General features: G+C 36.0%; 1 protein-coding gene across 1 annotated transcript in view; it reads right to left on the bottom strand.

The window, feature by feature from the left end:
• Positions 1-21,975, bottom strand: part of SESTD1 (SEC14 and spectrin domain containing 1) — a 65,359-nt gene that overhangs the window by 27,442 nt on the left and 15,942 nt on the right. Inside the window, exons 5-8 of the mRNA XM_067298991.1 lie at positions 17,355-17,463; positions 13,814-13,904; positions 11,746-11,859; positions 795-908 (exon numbers count right to left, since the gene is read on the bottom strand). Coding sequence (XP_067155092.1) covers positions 795-908; positions 11,746-11,859; positions 13,814-13,904; positions 17,355-17,463 — 428 coding nt within the window. The remainder of the gene's footprint in view (positions 1-794; positions 909-11,745; positions 11,860-13,813; positions 13,905-17,354; positions 17,464-21,975) is intronic.

Raw genomic sequence — 21,975 nt, 5'->3', positions numbered from 1 at the left:
CCCTCAAATTACTTGAGGGGGGAAGTACTGCTGTGAGATTGGCTGCAGAGTATGTTTGAAGACTTTTGACAGTTGGGGTTGGGACTCGCTGTGGAGTCCCACATCCAGGATCCCACCTAGGGATCACAGGTAGGAATATACATTTTAAGAACATATTGCATGGGAAGGGGAAATAGTTTCACTCAAGATTTTATATTGTTTTGAAAATTCAATTTAAGTAACTACAAAATAAATAACAACGAGGAACAGATTTAAAATGTTCTGGAGTGCTATGTGCACTAACAATTGATCAAATAATTTGTCACTGTTAATGATTTAGGGGTGTATTTGCTTCTACATGTACACTGCATCCACATGGAAAACTGTACTGCCAGAGGTTTTAGCATTAGGGCAGCTTAAAACCCAGCTGTCAATACACAGGAACCCAGGCCTAAGAGAAAGCCTTACAGACCTGCAGAGTCCAAGTTTTCCCTTACTGTCTTCAATTTCTCCTATCAGTAGCCAAACACAATCTCCCTTTGCAGCCACTCTACCCTATGCCCAGGCTCTTCTACAAAGAGGTTCTACATAAGAGCTTCATTAAGAAACTTGTTGCTTCCACAAATTGATTATGTTAGCTTTATCACTCCTTGAGCAAAAACAGTGTTAGTTATCATGATGAGGCTATTTATGCATTTAAACTGTACATTTCCTTACTATACATACGACAGATTCTTTACATATATCAGTTACTACACAAAAAAAAATTCATGGTTCAAGGAATGAGACATTTGAAAGAAACAAAGAAAACCTACCAGCCTCTTATTCAACCAATCCATGTGATCATAGGTGAGAGTTCCTCCAAAATCTTCTGTTAGTTGGCATGGTTCTATATATCGAGTCAGCTTGTTAGCAGATACTAAAATAACCTGCAACAATATAAGAAATTTTAGGTACTGTTCTAGTTAATGCTCATGTTTTTCCTTAAGCACCTGACAGGTTGTACAAAGTGTGTCCAGAGGTACCAAGCAGAAGATCTTTTATTTGATACAGAGAAGGTGACGCTCTTACTGCCTAAATGTTTAAGTGAAGTACAGATAGTTGCAATTAATCTGGGTTTAAAACAGATGCATAATTTTGAGCACGGGATGTAGGTTCCGTATCAATCCTGTAAGAGCATTACCTGTATCACCTTGTCTGTTTAGACATTTTTCTTAGATATCTATTCTCTTGATGGTAACTGATGTTTCTTCATTAAGTGATTCTTCACATGATCTGTTTTTAGTGACTCTTGCAGCATGGTATTCTGCAACCAAGCAGTTAAAAGAAGTGTTCATGTCACTGTCCTGCAGTACTTCCAGTTCCAGTGCTAAGTTTATGCCACACAAGTTGAGTGCCTGCATCTGCTGTGCAAATAAGCCCAGCAAGAGCTGGGTCAGTCATATTTCTCCCATGAGCAGTCAAATTCAAATCTGAGTATGCTCAAAAGCCTGAGTCATTCACGCAAAAGACCATTCTGAAGAGCACCAACCGCTTCAGGAAATAAAGAAAAAAAGAGGTCCACTGCCAGTCAGAAGACAAAACTCTCCGCTTAATTTCTGCATTCTAGAGCCTCCTGGCTGAGCCTCATCCATATAAATCGAAGACAAAAGTTGGCAGCGCAGGTTGCTTTGATACAAGACATGCTACCACTGGAATAACTCATGGAAAATCTGTCTGTGAAAGCAGATATATTGGCACTATATGGCCAGAAAAAAATAACTGTGAAGGGAATTTTGAGAATCCATCAAACCATGCACATTCTTGCAGGGGACATTCCTGAGAAGAATCTTCTAGTCAAGTTCCATGTTACTGAAGACACTGCAAGATAGAAACCCCATCATAAACCTACTGGGTTTCTCCTTAAGTTACTTCAGTGTTTGTCTTCCACTACTGCAGGGCAGTTCTGACTAGCTTAGAACACTAAACCCATTTGATATACCAAATCATTGATGAAATACTGTGTTTCTGAGCAGATCAAAAGCTACTCAGGCCAACAGCTGTTGGTCATCTTTAGCAACTGAAAGCAGAGGTTGTGCAGTCTCCACCCTTGGAAGTTTTTCAAGACCTGACTGAATAAAGTCCTGAGTAACATGGTCTGATCTCTCAGATGATCTTGCTTTGAGCAGGAGGTTGGACTACAGACCTCCCAAGGTCCCTGCCAACCTGAACTATTCTATAATTTTTCAATTTTTACTACTACAGAATTTAGAATAGTTCCAAAATGACCTAATATTTAATGAGTACTAGTACGTGAATGTCTTCCACCAACATTCAGCCAATATAGGAGATTATCCTCCATTCTCATCCCATACAACTGCATGCGTAGCTGCCATAAATTGAATTAGTTTGTAGTTTCTTTAAGTAATGCTGGTAAGCAGCCCAAACCTCAGATGACGCTAGGTCCAAGAAGATAAAAAGATTTTTTATTCTTTCTTCTTTAGACACATACTTATATTTTCAGGTCATTTTTACATTCCCTTTACATTCTACGTGTTCATGAAAAAGGAGAAAATTAATTTACTCAATCAAGATATGTTGATGTTGTGTACTAAAGTAATTAGGGCAGCTACTTTACATCATTGAAATACTGGTTTAAAAAAAATGAAGAAAAGGATGGGCCACATTGAGACCACTATTTTACTTTGCAGGGAAGAGGAAGGGCACTTTACAAACTTGTAGCAGGGAGAGATTAAAGAAAACAAACCAGCAAAGAAATTTTCCTGCAAAGCAAAAATTCTGGTTACAGGAAGCTGTAACCAGAATTCAAGATTTATCTTGGAGCAGAACTGGAAAACATATTAGGAAAAAACCCAAAACCCCCACAAACCACCCCCAAAAACAAAAACCACCTCCAAAAACAAAAACCTGCCTCTCTGAAGCTTCTGAAATACTGTTTTAATCAGCTACTACAGATAAATAGTCCATAAGACGACAGCCTGGGAGCCAAGAAAAAAAGCTGAAAAACAGTAGGTGCAATGTTGCAGAGTGAGTAAGTAAAACATTTCTGCCTCCAAAAGATGTGAATTCTACTTCTTTAAGTATTTCCAGCATGCCAACTTTTCCTATCACAGATTCCTAAAACTTTTCAAAATCCAATCACAGGAACTGTCTTTGATCTGCTGTGAAAATGAATGTCAGATTCTCACGTTCTGTAAAAATTTCTCCTTTGTCATTTACACTGTTCCAGTTTGTTTGCACTTAAATTTCACATTCCACCACACTACTGTCCTTCATGCTTCACAAAGCACTTGGTCACACGGGCTCCTCAGAATCCTCAAGAGTTCAATACTTTGTTGTCAGCATACTTTAATTACTTGCCATCTTTCCCTCTACAATTATCATTACCAACCTGCACTAGCCTACTGACCACAGAGAACATCATTAATTCCTCTTCCCTCTGTGAAGAGGGCACCATTCCCTGTGATGGCTTTCTACTGCCTGACCAGCTTTCAATAATCCCGGATAAGGCACAGGTATAAATGGAGGCTATCTGCAATTATAAAAATAGAAACAGCCCACAAAAAAGGCATATTTTTTGAATAAAATCAAAACAACCTTTTTCAGAGCTGAAAAAAACATAACAAGATGTAGCATGCATTAGAAAAAGCGTTGTATTGCAATTGCAAAATTCACATATTTCTCTGAAGTAGGACTATGGTTATTTTTTTTAGCAGCATGATTCTGACCAAGTCAACAGTGCTATTAATGTTGATTTTTAATAATACAACAGCTCTAGCAGTGTTTGTACAAAGCTGACTTCTCTACTTCATTTGCTCTTTTTTTGCAGTTGATCCTCATATCATTGACTGTTTGAAATCACATAGATGCAGATGCCAATATTCATGCCTGGATATTCAACAAGACATACTGAAAGGAACCCCAAAATGTTAAACATGTCCATCTGAGTTTTTTGGGTTTTTTTGGGGGGCGAGGGGGGGGAGACCGCAAACAAAGCAATTTAATGTAAATGTCACATATAGAATCAAAATTAGGAACTATCAGAAAACAGGCTGGTGTAAAATCTCAGTTACAAGAATTTTTTTTTTCTCTTATTAAGGCTATAAAATCAAAAGCAGCCACACTACTGAGTCTAAAAACGAGCAGTTAAGATCCAAAGAACAGATATCGCTTGAGGAAAAAAAAATTAAAACAAGTGAAATCAGAGTATATGTTCTTCTGAGTGGAGTAAGCATCTGCATTAATCTTCATAGTTTGCCATCTATGAGATACCATATTCTAATGCTGGAATAAATTAAGAATCCTAAATTATCTAAACAACTTGGACTATGATATTCTACATCTATTATCAGAGCAAAAATGTATTTTGGGAAATAGCTACAGAAGTACTGTTCTGAAAAATCCATATTTTTCATCCCAGGAGTAAAAAAAGCCTTCTAAAAATCAGATTTAGTTTAAAAGAATTTAAAAGAATAGTCTCTTCTCTTAGAAAAAAGAAATATTCTAATTTATTATTAACAGACATTTTAATACAACACCTGTAAATCTAAAACCACACTGAACTTCACAGAGCAGAAAAAAGCTAATCCTGACAAAATCATTTAAGAAAATGGAGAACACTGAATACACATACCTATACTGAATACCGCTTGTTAGTCTGGTTTTTGTTTTTGCACTTCAAGCAACAAAATATCCATCAACAAAAAGCATGACCGAGTTCAGAATTCTTAATGAAGAATTCTGAAGTGCTCAACTACGAAGAATTTTAAGTGTGCTAAATGTGCATTACTGATGTGTGGCATTTTCTCACTTATTGTAAATAACCCTCATGATGCTGTGGTACCAGAGTGATGCTAGTCATAAAATCAGATACATCTTTAGCATGGAAAAAAAAAAAAAAGTCCATGAACAACAGAATGGATATATTAAACACAGTAGTAGCTGTTCAGTGTTAGATAAAAGTGATATAGAAATGCAACTAATGACAAGATTATGGATATGATATTAAATATGTATAATAATGTTTAAATTAGCTGTTCCAATTTGTTATGTTGCACTGTAACTGACTACAAAGTGTAGCTACTCCAAGAGTATATTAAGGTATTTATATTCAATATGAACAGAACACCACTGCTCGTTTACTACTTTTAATGAACTGTTACATCAAAATATTTACTTTCCTTCATTTAATTATTGGAAAATAAGAACTTATTCTTAAAATATACAATTTTATTTTAGGAGAACATTAATAATGCACTCTATAAGCTGATCATAGTCTATCTGTTCACTGACTGGTAATTTTGGACACATTTCATGCAAATAAGTATAAGCAGGAGTTTGTTTCCCCAAAACTTTACTAAGAATCACTAGAAAGCCCAAATAGCTCTTCTCATCTCATAGCCTGGTTGATGGCCATAACATACTAAATTTGGATGAAGACCTTTGGGCTCAATGTTGCAAATTTTTTCTAAGTAATACCAGTGGATTCTTGATGATCTGTTACACACAAAGCAAAAACAAAACAAAAAACCCCTCACACCCAAAATACCTTTTTCCAAAAGCGCCCCCCCATCACAAAAAAACAAAACCCACCAAAAATATGGGAAAGGCTTCAGTAAACAAGGCAGAGATTTTGTGAGCATACCTTTGCTCAGTCTGTAGAGAAATCCAAACCAAATAACTTTTTTCATTTTTCACACTACATTGGATGCAGGCTTTAAACAAAAAGCAGCAACTTTTCTCATCAAACATGATTCTAATTGGTTTCTAAAGCATAAGCAGATTCACCTGTGGCATTTGTTTTTTGAAAATTAGTTGTGCTTATTACTCAGAAAAACCAGCTGCTGGAAAAACTGAAATAGGTACTCAATTATTCTCCTGGTGATTTTTCAAGAATAAGTATGGTACTTGCACCAGACATAGCTGCCCATACATCTAGTCTGACAGTCATTTGGTGCCACACAATTTTAAAGATGAAAAGGCTTTCTTGAGCAGAACAAAATCCTGTTTGATTAAAAAAATATTATTTCAACCCATTTTTGAAACGATTTTTTATTTTGATAAAACATTGAGTAGGGTAAAGTGATGTTTGTTAATAATGGAACACTAACTTATACAGTGAAAATCTGCTTTAACACAAGACTGAAAAAGACAAGTTAAGCATTTATCTGGCCAGTATCACACAGAAATCTAGCATATTAGAAAAATATATTTAAGTAAATGTGTCATTTTGAAGATAAAAAAATACACAAAGCAATCTGAAAATCTGAGGGGAAAAACATTACTTTCACAACACAGTTTAGTTCATGAAGCTGCAAATATTGGTGCCAGTATTAAGACAATGAACTGGAATATCTGATACAGAAACTAAAGTCTTCCTATAAAATGTTAGCCATTTTTCATCCTGTTGAGCAACATTCTGCAGAGCAACATTCTGCTTACTGGCATTATTCTTTAAAGATAAAATGGGGATACTGTGCCATGTTTAATTTTAAGGAAAATACCGAGAGCTAAGATATATAGATACATGTAGTAACATTTAATTTCAACATCTAAGAACAGTTTAAAAAAAACTTGTAACATAGTAGAAAGTTCTGGACCACATGGAATTTTTAAAGGCAACAAAAAGCACACTTAAAATGTTTGGGGTGTTCCCCCCCCCCCCGGAACATTAGTGAATGCTATAACCATGTTAGCAGGTGTTTAATCACCTTCAGAATAAAGTCTTGAGAAGATAAGTACCTACTTAGGTATCTACCACTCCAACTTAAAGAAATTTGCTTGAATTGGGGACTGATATGAAAAGCTGGGGTCTAATCACACTGGATTTGACCCTTTAAGTTTTCTTAAGCAGTTCCTATACTTGCTTTAAACAAAAGACAAAAGCTTATTAGCTATTTTTCTCGTGCATGGGATGAAAAAAGAAATCAGCTACCTGTTATTTCTTTCAGAACAATTCTGATATGCAAATATACAGACCATAAACAGATATGCAGGAATCTTCAGACAAAAATGTGATTATTTTTTGGTTTTCAGTATTCATTTGTACATTGAACATGGTTGGCATTAGACACTTAACTTGAGATTTTCCAGTGCAGATTCTGCTGACCTCTGATCATAAGTTTGACACTGTTACTAAAAACTTAACAGTGTTAGCTGCTACAATGTAAGCATGAAACATTTAAAACTACTCAGACTTTGGACTTCAGGACTATCAAGATCCTTTTACCATATACTCTAAGGTCTGATTTTTCAACTGGTCCCCAGCAGTCTAAGTTTTCCATGTGTTTACCACCTAGATCATGATTTCCTATGTCCCAATCCTAAATGAACTTTTAAATTTTGCTCCATGATTTCTATAAGGATAAGAATAGCAACCACACTTTTTCCCTCCCCTTTCAAAGCAAACTGATTTTCAAAGGACTAATCCAACATCTGAACCAAGGTCAGACACAATTTTAGCTCCCATTGGAGCTAAATGGATGTGATATGCAAACCCTCCCCCTCCAAAGCAAAAACAAAAGCCCCCCCTACTCAGCCTGGGGGCAGTTGTGCATTGTGTGCGAATAGCAAAGCACAAAGACATTTACCAGTTCTGCAACTTCTATAGTACCCATTTTCCTCCAGTTATTCTAGTTATCTTGAGTGAAAAGCTCACAATCAAACACAAGACGCAATGGCTACTGAAAAAGAGAGTGGTTTGCTTCATACCACTGTGTGTGTAGTACATTAATAAAAAAGCCAAAAGCACCACCTCTCAAACTACCAAAATGCAGTTAGAAATTTTTATATTAGCATCCTATTCTTCATTCGTTTAAAACCATTAGCAATATTAATTATTACTTAAGTATTACACAGTGTAACATACACAACATTCCAGCTGAGTGACACACCTTGAGCAATTATTGAAACAACTCTCTCCTGCTATGAAGCACACTTATATCAATGGGGACAAGACCTGAAAAAACTGCTTCAGTGAACAACACATGTTTTGGGGCGGAAAGCTCTGCTGGAAGGTAAAGGAGAATTTACTGAGGAGTGTCCAAACCCAACACTATTACCAACCAAGACTAAGGATGTGCACTTTTCTGCTCAGCTGAGTCAGACCACCTGTTTATACTTATCCACCCAGCAGCCTTTTAATCTCAGCTCCCACATTCATTTTCAATGCTCTCCAGGTCATCACCACCACACCTCACTCTGAGGCAGAGAATCTCTGCTTTGGAACAGAAAGGAAGGTATTGTGAGTGATGGCTTTGTATAGCAGTATTAAGCAAGATATTAAAAACAGATCAGGTAGCAGGAAATAGGGAAGAGATTGGAAACCACAGTTGCATAGCAATTATTTGAAATAAAATGAGATTATACTTTGAAGTAACAGAAAAGATTCCATGCTTTCATTCAAAATTTTACATCATATTTATTCACTGGTGCAAAAGTGATCTTGATTTTCCTGACTAACAGTTATGCAAATATACCCTGTGATCTGAAACACAAGTTGTGGTTTTTGTTTTTACTGTCAGTAATATATAATTACGCAGCTGTAAGTGTGTGCATAAGTTAGAGGCTTCCATAGCCTTATCAGGGCTCTGCAGTCATATCAGGAACAGGAAAAAAAGACAGTAAAGCATATGACTATCTCTAAAACAAAGATTACTGGGAGCACAGAGACAGTGGGCCATTTTTACTGAGCCAGTTTTCCTAAACACAACCAAATAACAGATTAACAGAGTTAAACGGATTGTAACAGAAGAACAAAAGCTTACCTGTTACTAAGGGTCATTCTTTGTCATCTGGGAAAGCACACAATTTTTTCCTACTATTCTCTGAGCTTTCCCTGTCTTTTAGTGAAGAATGACACTTAAGAAAATGGGATTTTATTGCACAGGAATAAAAAACTGAGAAACTGAGAAAACTAGAACACAGTCACAGTCTCTTCAGAAACAGCTGTGGCAACACTATACCAACAGCTGCTCATTATCCACCCTCAGCTGGAGGACAACTGCCCCAAAGCTGATGGATACCCCATGCAAGACAGCAGTCTCACTCTGATTCAACACAAGCTGCCAGTCAGCACTTCTAGACTAGCGAGGAAAACTCAAGAGCAAAGAACTATCAACCAAAGTGAGAATTCGGCAACTACTTATTATTTATCCTTTATCCATACAAACCTTTGACCTGTCCATGCATCAAGCCAAAATACAAGGAGTCACTAAGGAAAAAAAAAAAAAAAAAAACAGTTTTCCTCCAGACCAGTATGCAGCTGTTGTGTTTCAATGTTGTGATTTTTTTCTTGTAAAACAATTCATCACTGACTTTTTTTTTGAACAGAGAAGTTGACACATTTTGCTCTACATCTGCATGAAATCTGTCTTTAATACTTAAATGTTTTCCCCATTTCTAAAACTGCAGAACTCTGAAAGTTTGATCTACAGTTCTCTTAATATTTTAAGACCAGAAACAAATGTTCACAGTTCAGTTAAAAAAAAAGTTTTGAAAGCAAAAAATGTAATTACACGGTTCCAATGGTTTATACCAACAACGCTATCCTCATCAGCACAGAACTGTCCTCACAAAAATATTATGCGTAATAAATTTCATTACAGAAATACCAGGAATGACTGAGAATCAACCCTTAAAGTCAGACAAAAAACCCTGTGTTATTGTAACCATGTAAAACTATCCTTGCTTCATTATCATTTCATGTTTTCTGTAGGCATTCCACCTATTCGCCTAGAAATACATTCTAGCTGAGTCATATTAAAGAAAAATGTAAAAAAAAAAAATCTTCGAAAAGATTAGTTTCAAAACTAGCAAGACCATGCTTACAACCATGCTGGTTTACAAAAGGCATGAGAAAAATTCTTTTAGATCACAACATCAAAGGCTTCCCGAACTTGTCTGAGAACAACATTCACAGGTGCAGAAAGACAGCCTAAAATTACACAGTAGGAACTGCTAAAGAAAGAGGTCCATCTTTATTGCTGCTAGTCCCCGAACTTCAGTACCTAAAGTCCTGAAGGCATCTACGCGAAACTGAACACTGCAAACTTAAGTCACTTTCTGAACACAAGCTCTTAAATCATGTTTTTGAGTACAGATGATTGGTTCGGTCTCTCTTTTTTAATGCTCAGCTTGGAGGTGCACCAACCAACAGGCTAGCACATAAAAGGTGGGCACCATACCCCTCTCTCTTTCCTCTCGTAATCACAGCAGCCATGACTGAGCTGCTACATGCTGAACTCCAAGATGTTGCCACAGACGAACACGCCTTGACTGCACTTCCTTATCAGACCCCACAACAGGTTTAGGTGAAGGGACAGACACTCTGTGAAGCCCAAGAGAGACTAACTGTAATTTAAGTCACAAGATGGTCATATTTGGGACCACATGCAGTAGCAAAATTTCAAGCACTTAAGTATCTTTATTAGGAAACATTTAACTGGCTGTAGGCTTTCAAACACAAATGACTATTCAGGGATTCTTTGGATTGCTCTGCTGAACTTCAGCTACTTTTCAAATCTGTCTTTAAGAAGCTACTCAAAGAGAAAATGCAGACAAAAACAGCCTGAAGGTAAAGCTACAGGACTTGCTTACTCATTACAATGTAAAGCTGACTTAAAAAAAAAAAAGTAATGTAATAAAAGGAAACTAATAAAGTTTCAAAAAAAATAGGCTTGGCCAGCTGATTGGAAAATAGACGTTTCCCTCGCCCCCACGCTCCTTCAGAGCGCTTTCACATGCAGGAAGTATGTTTCCAAAATTAAGCCACCTATTCTTGGTAAAGGCTGATAAAAAATGTAATAGGACAAAATTAATGTGAATTAACAATGTTATACCTGAATAATAGAATCTCTGGATTTATATTATTTAGTAGATAGTTATATAACCCTTTAGCTGCCACCTTCCCATCCTCATTTTCCCTGAATTAACTTTTTCTACAGGAGTATTTAAGAATGTTATAATCTTAACATCAGTAGGAATTACCTAGCAATTGAGAGGGCTGCAAAATACTTCCATCCAAACCCTTTCACAAAAAAAATATGCTCAATGGTGTTTTGCTGTATAAAACAACTAGACCTTTTAGTATGTGGTGAGCACAGGAAACCAGTTTTAGTTCAAACAAGATCAGCTCCAAAAACAGTTGGAAAGATCGATCATGTGATGAATAATTTTCTAAATATAGGGAAAATTAAAAACAACCTACATTCCATTAACCTTCCAAAAAGATAAAAGAATGGAACTGTTAATGATAGTGTGCAACTCTTGGACCAATTCTGCCTCACAAGGTAAGTGCACTATCAGCATATCTTTAGTAACCAAGCTTACAGGTCCCTCGAGTTTTCTAATGTCAAACATGAGAAGGAGATGCATGCAACAGCAGCAAGATGTTCTTCTAAACAGTTACTACAGATTTAGTGACACCATGCAATATGCAACTCTGCAATCTACTACTGAAGAATCATTTACAAGATTCACACTAAACCCTGTAAAACAATCTCTTGAGCAAAACATGACCAGGTTTATCAAACAGTTTTATCTTCTCACTGGGCAAAGAATTAAAGCAGATCTCGAATTCAAGACCTACTTCATTTAATGTTTTTTTCACTGGGGGGGGGGGGGGAGGGGAAGGCCACAGTAGTTTCTTAAGGATATCCACAAAGCAATCCAGAATGTGACTACTTTCAAAAAAAGATTCATTTTCATCCAATTTCTAGTATTCTAGAAACAGTATTTCTGACTGAGGTAGACCAAAGTTCTACATACCTCGAAGCCAAGTCTATCTTTCTCTTTCCAAAAACAGAAATGTGTAACCTTCTTGTCCCAAAATTCATCTGGCTTTACTACACAAACAAGTGATACCTCAGCTGGAACAACGTTCTGTAAAACAAATAATTTAAAAAAAAGTAAAACACTCAAGATTAAAGTCCGAATTTCATTTATGTCACCCTCTATTCAAGAATTTAAAATTTACAGATATATTTTAAACAAAATCTACTGCATCTAAGACGCTTGTTGGTGCCATCCTATTTTGAAGTAGAGTGCACTAAATCCCATAACAAGTTATTGTCAGAACTAAAAAGAAAATCTGGCCTCTCTGCTCCCAATTTTGTGGTCTAACCACAGGTAGTTCAGGGTCCATCAGTACAGAAGAACATTTATTATTGGCCTGACTGAATTTTATTTATGGTACCTCATTTAAAAAAAAAAAAATTAAAGACAACAAAACTTTCTGCCTGTGTCCTCTGCTATATATATATATAGAATCTTAAGAAACCTTTTAAGAAAAGTATAAGCTTTATGAAAAACAGTATTTGAAAATGGAAAGAATTCAAAACATTGACAAAGTCAGAAAAGACATGTATACTTTATTATTAAATCTTGAATCAAGATCATATCCTATATCTCTCTAGTACATATTGCTCAGAATACAATGAAAGGCCAACATTAACATTCAAGTATATTAATGAAGGTATTATTGGGAAAATTTTTCTTCAGCCTAACACATTAATATCATCTACTGATGATCTCAGTACTCATAGTACTGAGATCAAGATGACACTGTGCATGTGACTTCCAGTATTTTGTTCTATTTCTAAAAATATAATTCAAAAAAAAGTATACAACTCAGCAATCATAACTAAAAGGAAAAAAGGACCTATTTCAATTTTACTCCATTTTAATGCAGAAGTTATATAAAAGCACACCATATTTTTAACACAGAAGTGCCTCTCTGATGACCAACCACTATGTTTGTGAACCTTTCGTGAACTATGCATCCAAGCAGAGAGAAAACAAATGGTCCGCACAAACAAGTGGTTTACACATCAAAATACTCTTTATTTCTTCCTTCTCAAATTAAGTTTACAGATGTGCGACTTATGTTTCTGCAGACTTCACACTGGCCATGATGACAGGAAGCCAGTGAAATCTGAGCATGGGCAAACAGCCACCTTCCCCACTAGCTTGAAGTTCATACTAAATGTCACAATTGGGTATTAGCTGAAGTGAAGGCTCAGTTAAAGCCATAAGTGCAAGCTAATGGACTGAATTACGATCTCTCTATTTGTAGAAATAGCATCTTAGTCAAAAGTAGATGAAAGACACCTTGAAACAGATCAAAGAACCTATGAGCACAAATTTTGTCCAGTAGGACAATAAAATCAAATTATTCATGTTTGACACTTTCTGAGGCTTCAGCTAAGTCTGAGAGGAAAATCACTCTGATAAACAGATCACTTTTTCCTCAATCATCATCTGTGAAGTTAGTAAGGCAGTAATCCAAAACACATGACAGTTCTCTAACCTATTCACATACTGTATCTTACAGTTTCACCTTTGAGTCCACAGAATAAGCTATATTGTTCTGCAGAAATCAGATGACTTTATAATAAGCCCACAGTTCTGAGGAAGTAAAACAATAAATTATGAAATTTTTACACCAGTAATTGGCACCTTTTTTTCCTGCTTTGTAGGACTTTTCTCTACAGATCTTTCTACCATTCACGGTTACCCAGACTGATGATGCCAACAGCAGACTTCTGGATTTTTAAACTAAAAAGGTTTCATACCCTTTGTTTTAGAAAAAGGTTTACAACACTGTGTTCTGAGCATGTAATGAATTTGTCCCCCACTTAAGTATATTATCCCCTTTTCAGATTGTTTCTTCCTGCCTAAAACTTCGTTACAGAACAAATTTGATTTTGTGATTTTAAAAACCATAAATTGTCTATTTATCAATAAAGAAATTACTGCTGTTACAGTAATGCAGCTAATTGGGTTTGCATCTATAAAAACTAATCTGTCAACTACGAATGTATAAAAACAGATTTACCTGTAGCATTAACACAACCGTCTTTACCACGTTCCATTGAGATTTTCTGCCATCCACTATCACAGTAAATCCTCTAGCTTTACATTTTTCACTAAAAGAAGAAAAACACTTAGAAATAAAGTAAAATTCATGGACAAGTGTCATATCACAGCGACTCTGAATTTCAACCATATTAAAGAAATACTACATAGTTTTTTTCTTAAAAAACTCTTATAAATGTTAAGTATGCTCTATCAGAAATAGCTTTCATTTTTAATGTTCATGCATATTAATAGATATCCCAAATCACAATTTTGCAGTAGCACGGAAGCATATTTCATAATACAAACACTTGTTTAAACTTCAGTACCTCTGAAAAGGTTTTATGAACATATAAAAAAACCTCAAAAATCCTCCAAATGATAAAATAGTCATTTGCAGCTTGGTAAGAAAAGCAAAGGAATGTTAGTTTTCATGAGGTCACTTGCAAATTGGTGCAGACTTGAGAATACAACTAAAAATCACTTGACACATGTCCAAGCAGGAAAGCATCTAAACATAGCTAATTTCTTTTCTGAATGAGTGATCTAATAATTATAGTGCACAAAAAGCCTCTACAGGGACAGACTTTACATATAGCTTTCTATAGAAAGTATTTTAAACTAACAGTGTCTATTATTCTTTTAACGAAAAGGTTTGAGTCTGTGTCCTACAAACAAGAACTCTGCTGAAATAACAGTTAATTGCAAAGCCAAATATTCAAAGGTACTTCTGCTGAAGTACCAAATGGGAAAACATTTCCTCACTCCCAGCACATCGCCGCGAAGACCTATCCAGCTCATTTTAAATGAAACAGGTAACAAGGTGCTTGCAAAATTGGCTGAGCAGATAGTTCCAAGAGGGCAGCAACCTCTGGAAGAGCGACCTGCTCACAGTCAGCAGCAGCAGCCAGAAAAGGGCATGGAAATAAGCCCGTACTTTTAGCATCAGACACCACAGCACTCCTCAGAATAACACTCTCTCCCTTTCATAAGCAAAGGACAGTAAAAGTACATTCATGGGATTTAGCCATCAAGGCATAAGACACACTCACAAAATAAATGCAAGCAGTAATTTTAAAAGATTTACAACTTCATAACTTTTGGTGGGATTCAGAACAACATCATCCCTTGCCAAACTCTAAATCCATATAGAAGCCTTAAAGCTTCTCAGACACAAATGTGCTACATAATTTCTAATCATTGCTTTGCTAACACATGCTCTTCTAGTCTTACTTTCTGAAATGGAGGACTAGAGAAGTTCCCTCTACTTGAACTGTAAGGCCTGGTATTGCAACTTTTCAGGCTGAAACTTTCTATCTGTCAAAGTCATGAGTATCTGAAAAACATTACATAATCTTTAGGGTCCAGCCTTTCAAATATGTGATCACAAAAAAAAGCTATTTCTGATCTCTTTAGCTTACAAAAAAAGATGTAACTTGCTTGTAACAGCAAACATTATGTTTCACATGTTCAGAAAATTAATTGATTTTTAATCCACATTTAAGCCAAGCTTTATTGTCTTCCACCCACAACTGATAAGTTTATCTTGGAATTTTAAAAAAGGAAAAAAAAGGCACCCTATTAATCTATTCAGGAAAAATTAATTACAAATTTGGCTGCCAATCCACACATATATTTGATTTTGTTTGTTTAAGGAACCTCTGGGATTACACACATGATTTTCCTGAAACCACTTAGAAAAATCAGGCCTTTTTTGTTCAATGTTCAATCAGAACAAATCACAGAGGCAGACCAACACTACTTTTAAGAGCAGCAAGATGAACGGTGTCACTATAACATTTGAGACATTGCTTTCTTACACTCACTGGAAACTAGCAGTATCAGCTTCTGTTTTCCCTCATTACTTAACCCATTCAAAACAAAACAATCAAACCCACAAGTAAGCCACCAGTTCTGAAAGGTTTAGTCACACGTCCAAACACAAACGTTTAGAAGTTCAAAAACATGGCATGACATGCATAACTGAATTCAAAGATAAACATATAAAGTTACTTTCCATGGAAAACTTGGGAAAAAAGTAACATCAGTGTTTCATGGAAACCCACCTGGGTTTTGGGCAAAATGTCCCCCTACCCCCAAACACTGTTCAGTTAGACTTTCCAGAACACAAAAGACAACTGATTAGTCCAAAAAGTACACATTTCCCACTAAAAAAAACAACATGCAAACAAAAATGACAATAATTTTTCCATACTGCCACCATAGAGAGAGGTTACTTTTTCCACATGACTGACAAACAATATTAGAAGTGAAAACATTAAACTTTTCTTTCAGATGGATTTCACACTTTGCACAGAGTGCACAGAGTGCTTTGGTTGAATTTTCAGAGAGTTACTTTTACACTAATATAGCTAAAGCCATATACCAGGGTGAGACTGCAGAATAATTAATGCCTGCTAGAACAACAATGCCTGCATCTGTTCCCTAAGCACAGCCAAGCCCTTAAGTCAATGAGGCAACTTGCACAGATGACAATCTGGGATTTTCATCATTTTAAAAAAGACAATAAGCTGATTAAAAAACCCTAAAATTTCCATGACTAAAATGCTGTTCAATATACACATCTACATTATGATGTTTTATCTGTAAGCAACCCGAATTAATTCTCTGCTTCCCTCTCTCCAACCAGAGTATTTTTTAAACATTCTTAACTACAAAGAAAAAAAAGCGCAGATCCATGTTTTTAAAGCATTTATGCAAAGTACATTCTCTAATTATATCAGTGTTTCTCCATTTTCAAAAGACAGACTGAAAGGAATAGAAATAAGCATTTAGCTGAGGGGCTTCTTTCCTTTATAAATCCATTCCAAAGGAAAATAAAGCAAGGCTATAATAAAGACCAACCTCAGATTCTTAAGACAAAAAAAGGCAGTAACTAAGATAAGATCAAGAACTGTCACTGTAAGCTTGCAGGGTTACATGAGCAGAACTTAATCAATGATGATTTTACAGTAAGGTCTGAACAGCAGGATACTTGAGTTGTAATTCAACACATTTAAGCACTCTCTTAACTTTAAATATTCAATAATACTTCATATATTTTTTAATTAAGCACATGCTTAAGCACCACAGGCTACAAAAACAGGCATTTAGCAAAGAAAGAGGAAGAAGCTTTCTTAGCCTGACTAAGTTCAGCAACTGCAATGACTATCTTTGTAATCTTACGAGTTTCATTATAGTGGCCCATTAATTTATATAGCAATGTAAGTGCGCTGTCATTAAAAATGAAATTAACAAAGATATTCCAAGAAAGGAGCAAGGAACACACACGGCAAAAAAACAAAGCCATGCATATACAAAAGGACTTATACAATCATTAGTAGATATACCTTGGTTTATTGAAATATGTTGTTTCTAATTAAATCAGATGGTATCACATTTTAAAACAACTGTCTATGTAAACTTCATTTTGTATTAAAAGGTAAGGAGAAAAAAAAAAAAAAGACCCCTTCTACCACCAGAAAAACAAGCAGCCCTGAACAGAATGCCTTTGAAATCACCTTGGGATACTTAGAAGGTAGTCTAGTGTGACACTCAGCTCATCCATACTCGTCTGTTCAAGGCATAGTGGAATTGTCAGAATGAGGCCACTTCTTCTGTCCTTCCCTCCTATTTAGGGGGGAAAAAGTCATTAGAAAGATGGGATGGCTTTAAGGTAACAGAAATACTTTGTACTTAAATGGTCTCAAAACACATCAGAAAACTAAAGTTTAAAGTTACTACAAAAATCACAACTGAAGTTTCACCTCTCTGTTGTGAGGACTCATTCACCACATTCATATTTAATGCACCACCAAGGGTTCAGAGCATAGATCACATCTGTATCTGTTAGTCTTTCATCTAGTATTTCAACATAAACAACATAATCAAAAATTAAATCTTCCAGAAGCAATTTTTTGGCATACCTAGATTTTGTTTTCAAAGAAATATCTCCTAGACCTTCTACACTATCAACCTGTCAGAAACCTGGCAAGTTTCCAATGTAAGTATGTACACAGCAGTTCCAGCTGGAGGGCAAGATCTCCTAAACACATCCAGTACACAAAGGAGGGCCCTGTACCACACAGACCCACAGCACATATAGTTGCTTTCATCTTCATAAGTGTTTTCAAAACCCTTCTGGCATAAGTTATACCAACAGTACCAGCAACAAAAATATTGAAAAAAGCAGGTCTCACATTTATCCTTCCATTATAAGATCCAATAATATCAACTATTAGGTGATGTTAACATAGTGCTTTCAAGCAGACTGTTCCATAACTCTGGCTTGGGTTACTGTTGACTATACAAACACTGGAAAATCTCTGGAAAGTACAGTTAGGAAAAGTGAGTTTTGAAGAGAGCCAAAAAATCTCTCCTTTGGTCTTTTTTCTGGAAGATTGAATTTTGAGTCACACAGGTATGAACCAATAACTAGAATGAATTTGGACTAGGTTCATTCTCCTGGCTTAAATGGAAACTGAATCCAAATCCACCAATAACTGAATCAAGCCCAAAATAAATACTGACAACTCCCAGATATGTGCCTCTACTACGTCACAAGAAGGTCAACCAGAAGATCCTGTAGAGTGAAGGAGACCAGTCAGGTGTGCAACTGACTCTTCCATTATCACTGTATCTCCAAGTACAGGAGCATCATTGGGGCTATTTTGAAGGCAGAAGGCCTTGAGACCAAAACATTAGCCCCTAAATGACTTACTTCAGAGAAAACAGAGAAGCTGGTTTGCTCAAAATGGCAAATATAAGAAGTAGTCAAGAGCAGCTACAAATCTGTAAGTGGAAAGATGCAGCACAGCTACCTTTGCTCCCTTACTTAATCAGAGTGTCAATGCCCAGCTCATTCAAGGACTATGCAAAGTTTCAATATCTTATTGCTTTTCACCATAACTTCCAGAATTCTGCAAGCTCCAATGGTGAAAGTACCAATGAAGGCAGAGTAAAGGAAGCACACAAAAGTACAAAAAGTTTTGTTAGAGCTAACGGAAGCCTGACTTACAGGCAAAATGGTGGGGACAATCTAAGTGTCAAGAGGTTCAGAGAGAGTTTGAGAATCGAAGAAAAGATTCATCACCAGTCACACAGAGGTTGATTAAAACCAAAAAAAAAAATCAAAACCAATAAAAAGCATAAGGGGATCCAGAACATGGGAATATTTAATTAGAAATCCAGCCTCCATCACGCTTTTCCAAGCAGCTGCATAGAACTGCTCTTCACATCTCCCAGTCCGGCCAACTAAGCTTATACCACCATCCTGTGCAAGTAGCTGCGCAGGGGAAACAAAACAAAACGACAACAACAAAAAACTTATACATGCTTCTAAGATGCCAGGAGTTGATACAGAGATGTACCAGAAATGTATCTTTTGAACAGAGTGTTTTTTCTCTGCTCTTGAATTTTGAATCATGTCTATAATCAGCTACAAAAAAAACCCAAAACAACAGCAAAACACACACACCAAACACCCCCATTTCATACCCAAACAAGTTTCTTTGTTTCTCTTTTTTTGGAGTGGACTGGGAGAGAAGTAGTAGAATGGAAGTAGGGAAAAGAATTTGGTCATTAAGTAGAAGAACATGAAGTGAACAAAACATATACTCCAGAGAAGGATTTACTGCTTGACTTTACAGCTTATTAAACCACAACTTCAGTCCTTTTTTTTTTTTTTTAATCTTCAGGCTTTTTTTTTTTAAACTAATGATCACACCTACATTAAACGAGTTTCAAAATAAGTTTTTCATATTCTGGAGTAGCTGAAAGGTTTTTCCATTTTCTTCATCATTATTTTTTAGAATATCTTTTCTTTAATATATCAGCTATTAAAAAAAAGTCCAAAATAACAAGGAGTCATTTACATATATTTGGGGGGGGGTGTTACTAAACTATTTCCTCCAGATTTTAAAAATGGAATTGTACAAGGAAGATGATAATCTCAGCTTCATTTGGGGTGAGAAAGAAGCAAAGTGATTTTTCTTAAGCTGAAAAAGAACTCTTTTCTTCTTAAGTGATTTTAAATGTGTTGTTCATGTGGTTAAAGCCATTAAACTGTGTTTTTGCTTCCTACAGGTATTTAACATTGGTAGAACTAAGTTCTGTCTAACCAGTAAGCACAATTGTTTAAAGAATATTATCACCCGTGCAGAACAAAAAGCACACAAGCACAACACAGTAACTCTTACAGATGTATACAAGGGAGTTCTTGCCATAGTCACAGTCTAGAGCAACAGTATTTAGTTCCTTCTCCCTTTCTGAAGGGCAAAGTCTGAAAATTGGGGTTGGGGAGAAAAAGAAAGGAAGGAAAAATCTCAACCATTTAAAAACTGGAGATTGGTTCTCATCTGTATACTTGAACTGGAAAAAGTAGAATTTCTCTCCTCTTGCTACAGTGCTTACTGAGTCCACATTAAATCCAACAAATGAGGGGAAAATGGTATGTTTGGGGATCTAAAATAACCCTTACGAAGCCATATTCATCCAAAGGTAGATTGCTAGCTACCATCTCTCAACAAGAATAAAACACTAAAATGAAGAAAGAAGCCCTTAAGCAGTTCGGCATTGTTTGGTCTTTCCTCATCCAAAAAAATATTTTAAAAAAAATCCTAAAAGGAAGGAGGATATATCTAATGCCAAGTGTAACTCTGGTCTCATATCCAACTGACAAATCAAGCCAAGCAAGATAAAGTTTTTAGGGATAGAGCAAATAAACTGGTTGAAACTAAGATTTGCAAGGGCCAAGTTCAAAAGTTGGTTACTTTTGAGTTTAAAAAAAAAAGTAAAATGGATGCACTACGAAAAGTTAGATGAGTAAAGAAGCAAGAAAACATCGCCACAAATATTAATAAAAATTTTAAACGAGAATGGACAGAATTCAATCAAACTGAGTGGGCCTGTAATATGAAAAGTAAGAAAGCAGGTATGAAGGTGCTTCTACAAGGAACAATAGAAGGGCAGCTTTGGTCCAACCTCAATCATGAGCCGTGGCAGCAGCTCAGGACTGTATCAGACAGTATACTTTTAAGAATCATATTTGATACACCTTGCCCTCTACCACCTATAAGCTCATGAGTGATCCTAAAACTCATGTTTTAAAGTTGTTCATTTCAATGAAAGTATACATGGGGGTGTACACACCCCTAGATACACTCCCACATCTAAAGCAAGTTAGTCTTGCCACAGCTGAATCATAGCTGAGACTTGTTCTTCTCTAAACTGCTTAGAGAATTTATGAAAAATGCTGAGACACCCCCTCCCCCCCAAAACTGATAACTACCAATAGTGGTTCATGATTTGTTTACACAGAGTTGGAAGACTCCTGTGTTGAACAGGGTCTTTCTTACAGCAGTTTAGAATTGGCATGTGGAAGCCTACTCATACAAGACAGTAAATACCTAGAACTTCTCACTTGTATACCTGGATTTAAATAGCATTCAGTGAACTGACTGAAAATTGTTGGCATTCCACAAAAAGACTACAATAATTAGCTAAATTCTTCAGTTTCGTGGCATCTTGTGCACAAACTGAAGGGTTTTTCCCCACCCTGTAAACACTGCGAGGGAGAATTCAAACATCCATATTCTGCCTGCACAGTGATTTTTGTACAGTTTTCATGAACAACTGAAATATATACACAGTTCAGGTAAATATCCTGCCACTCTGTCATAGCACAAAATGAGGACAAAGTAGGGATTATCTTTGATTCTTTTCCCCCATGAAAAGCGATGGATGGATAAAGAGATAATGGTTATGTCTCATACAAACCACCAGCTAACAATCATTTTAACTCAAAACTGTATTTCAAAGGAAATACTGAAAAACTGAATAAGGGTTTAAAGGAATATTAACTAAAGTTATCAGTTAAGAAGTGTTAGCTATCATGAATGTAGTCTGTAACATTTCCCAATATTACCACACTAAACAATAAAAATTTATTAAACAGTGAAGTAAATTTTCCTTTGATCTTAGCCATACTATTATGATCTTAGTCATATTATTTTTAACTTATTTCTAAAAGCTAGACATTCTATAAATATTCACCATAACCTTTATGTTTCAGAGAGGTAAACCCAAATGAGACTATAATGTTAGGTTGGGGGGGGGGGGAATATCCCCTTTATGTCACAAAAA

This window comes from Apteryx mantelli, chromosome 6 (assembly GCF_036417845.1).
Source record: "Apteryx mantelli isolate bAptMan1 chromosome 6, bAptMan1.hap1, whole genome shotgun sequence".
NCBI lineage: Eukaryota > Metazoa > Chordata > Aves > Apterygiformes > Apterygidae > Apteryx > Apteryx mantelli.
Note: the sequence above shows the minus strand (reverse complement) of the source record. Positions and strands in the feature narration are given on the sequence as shown.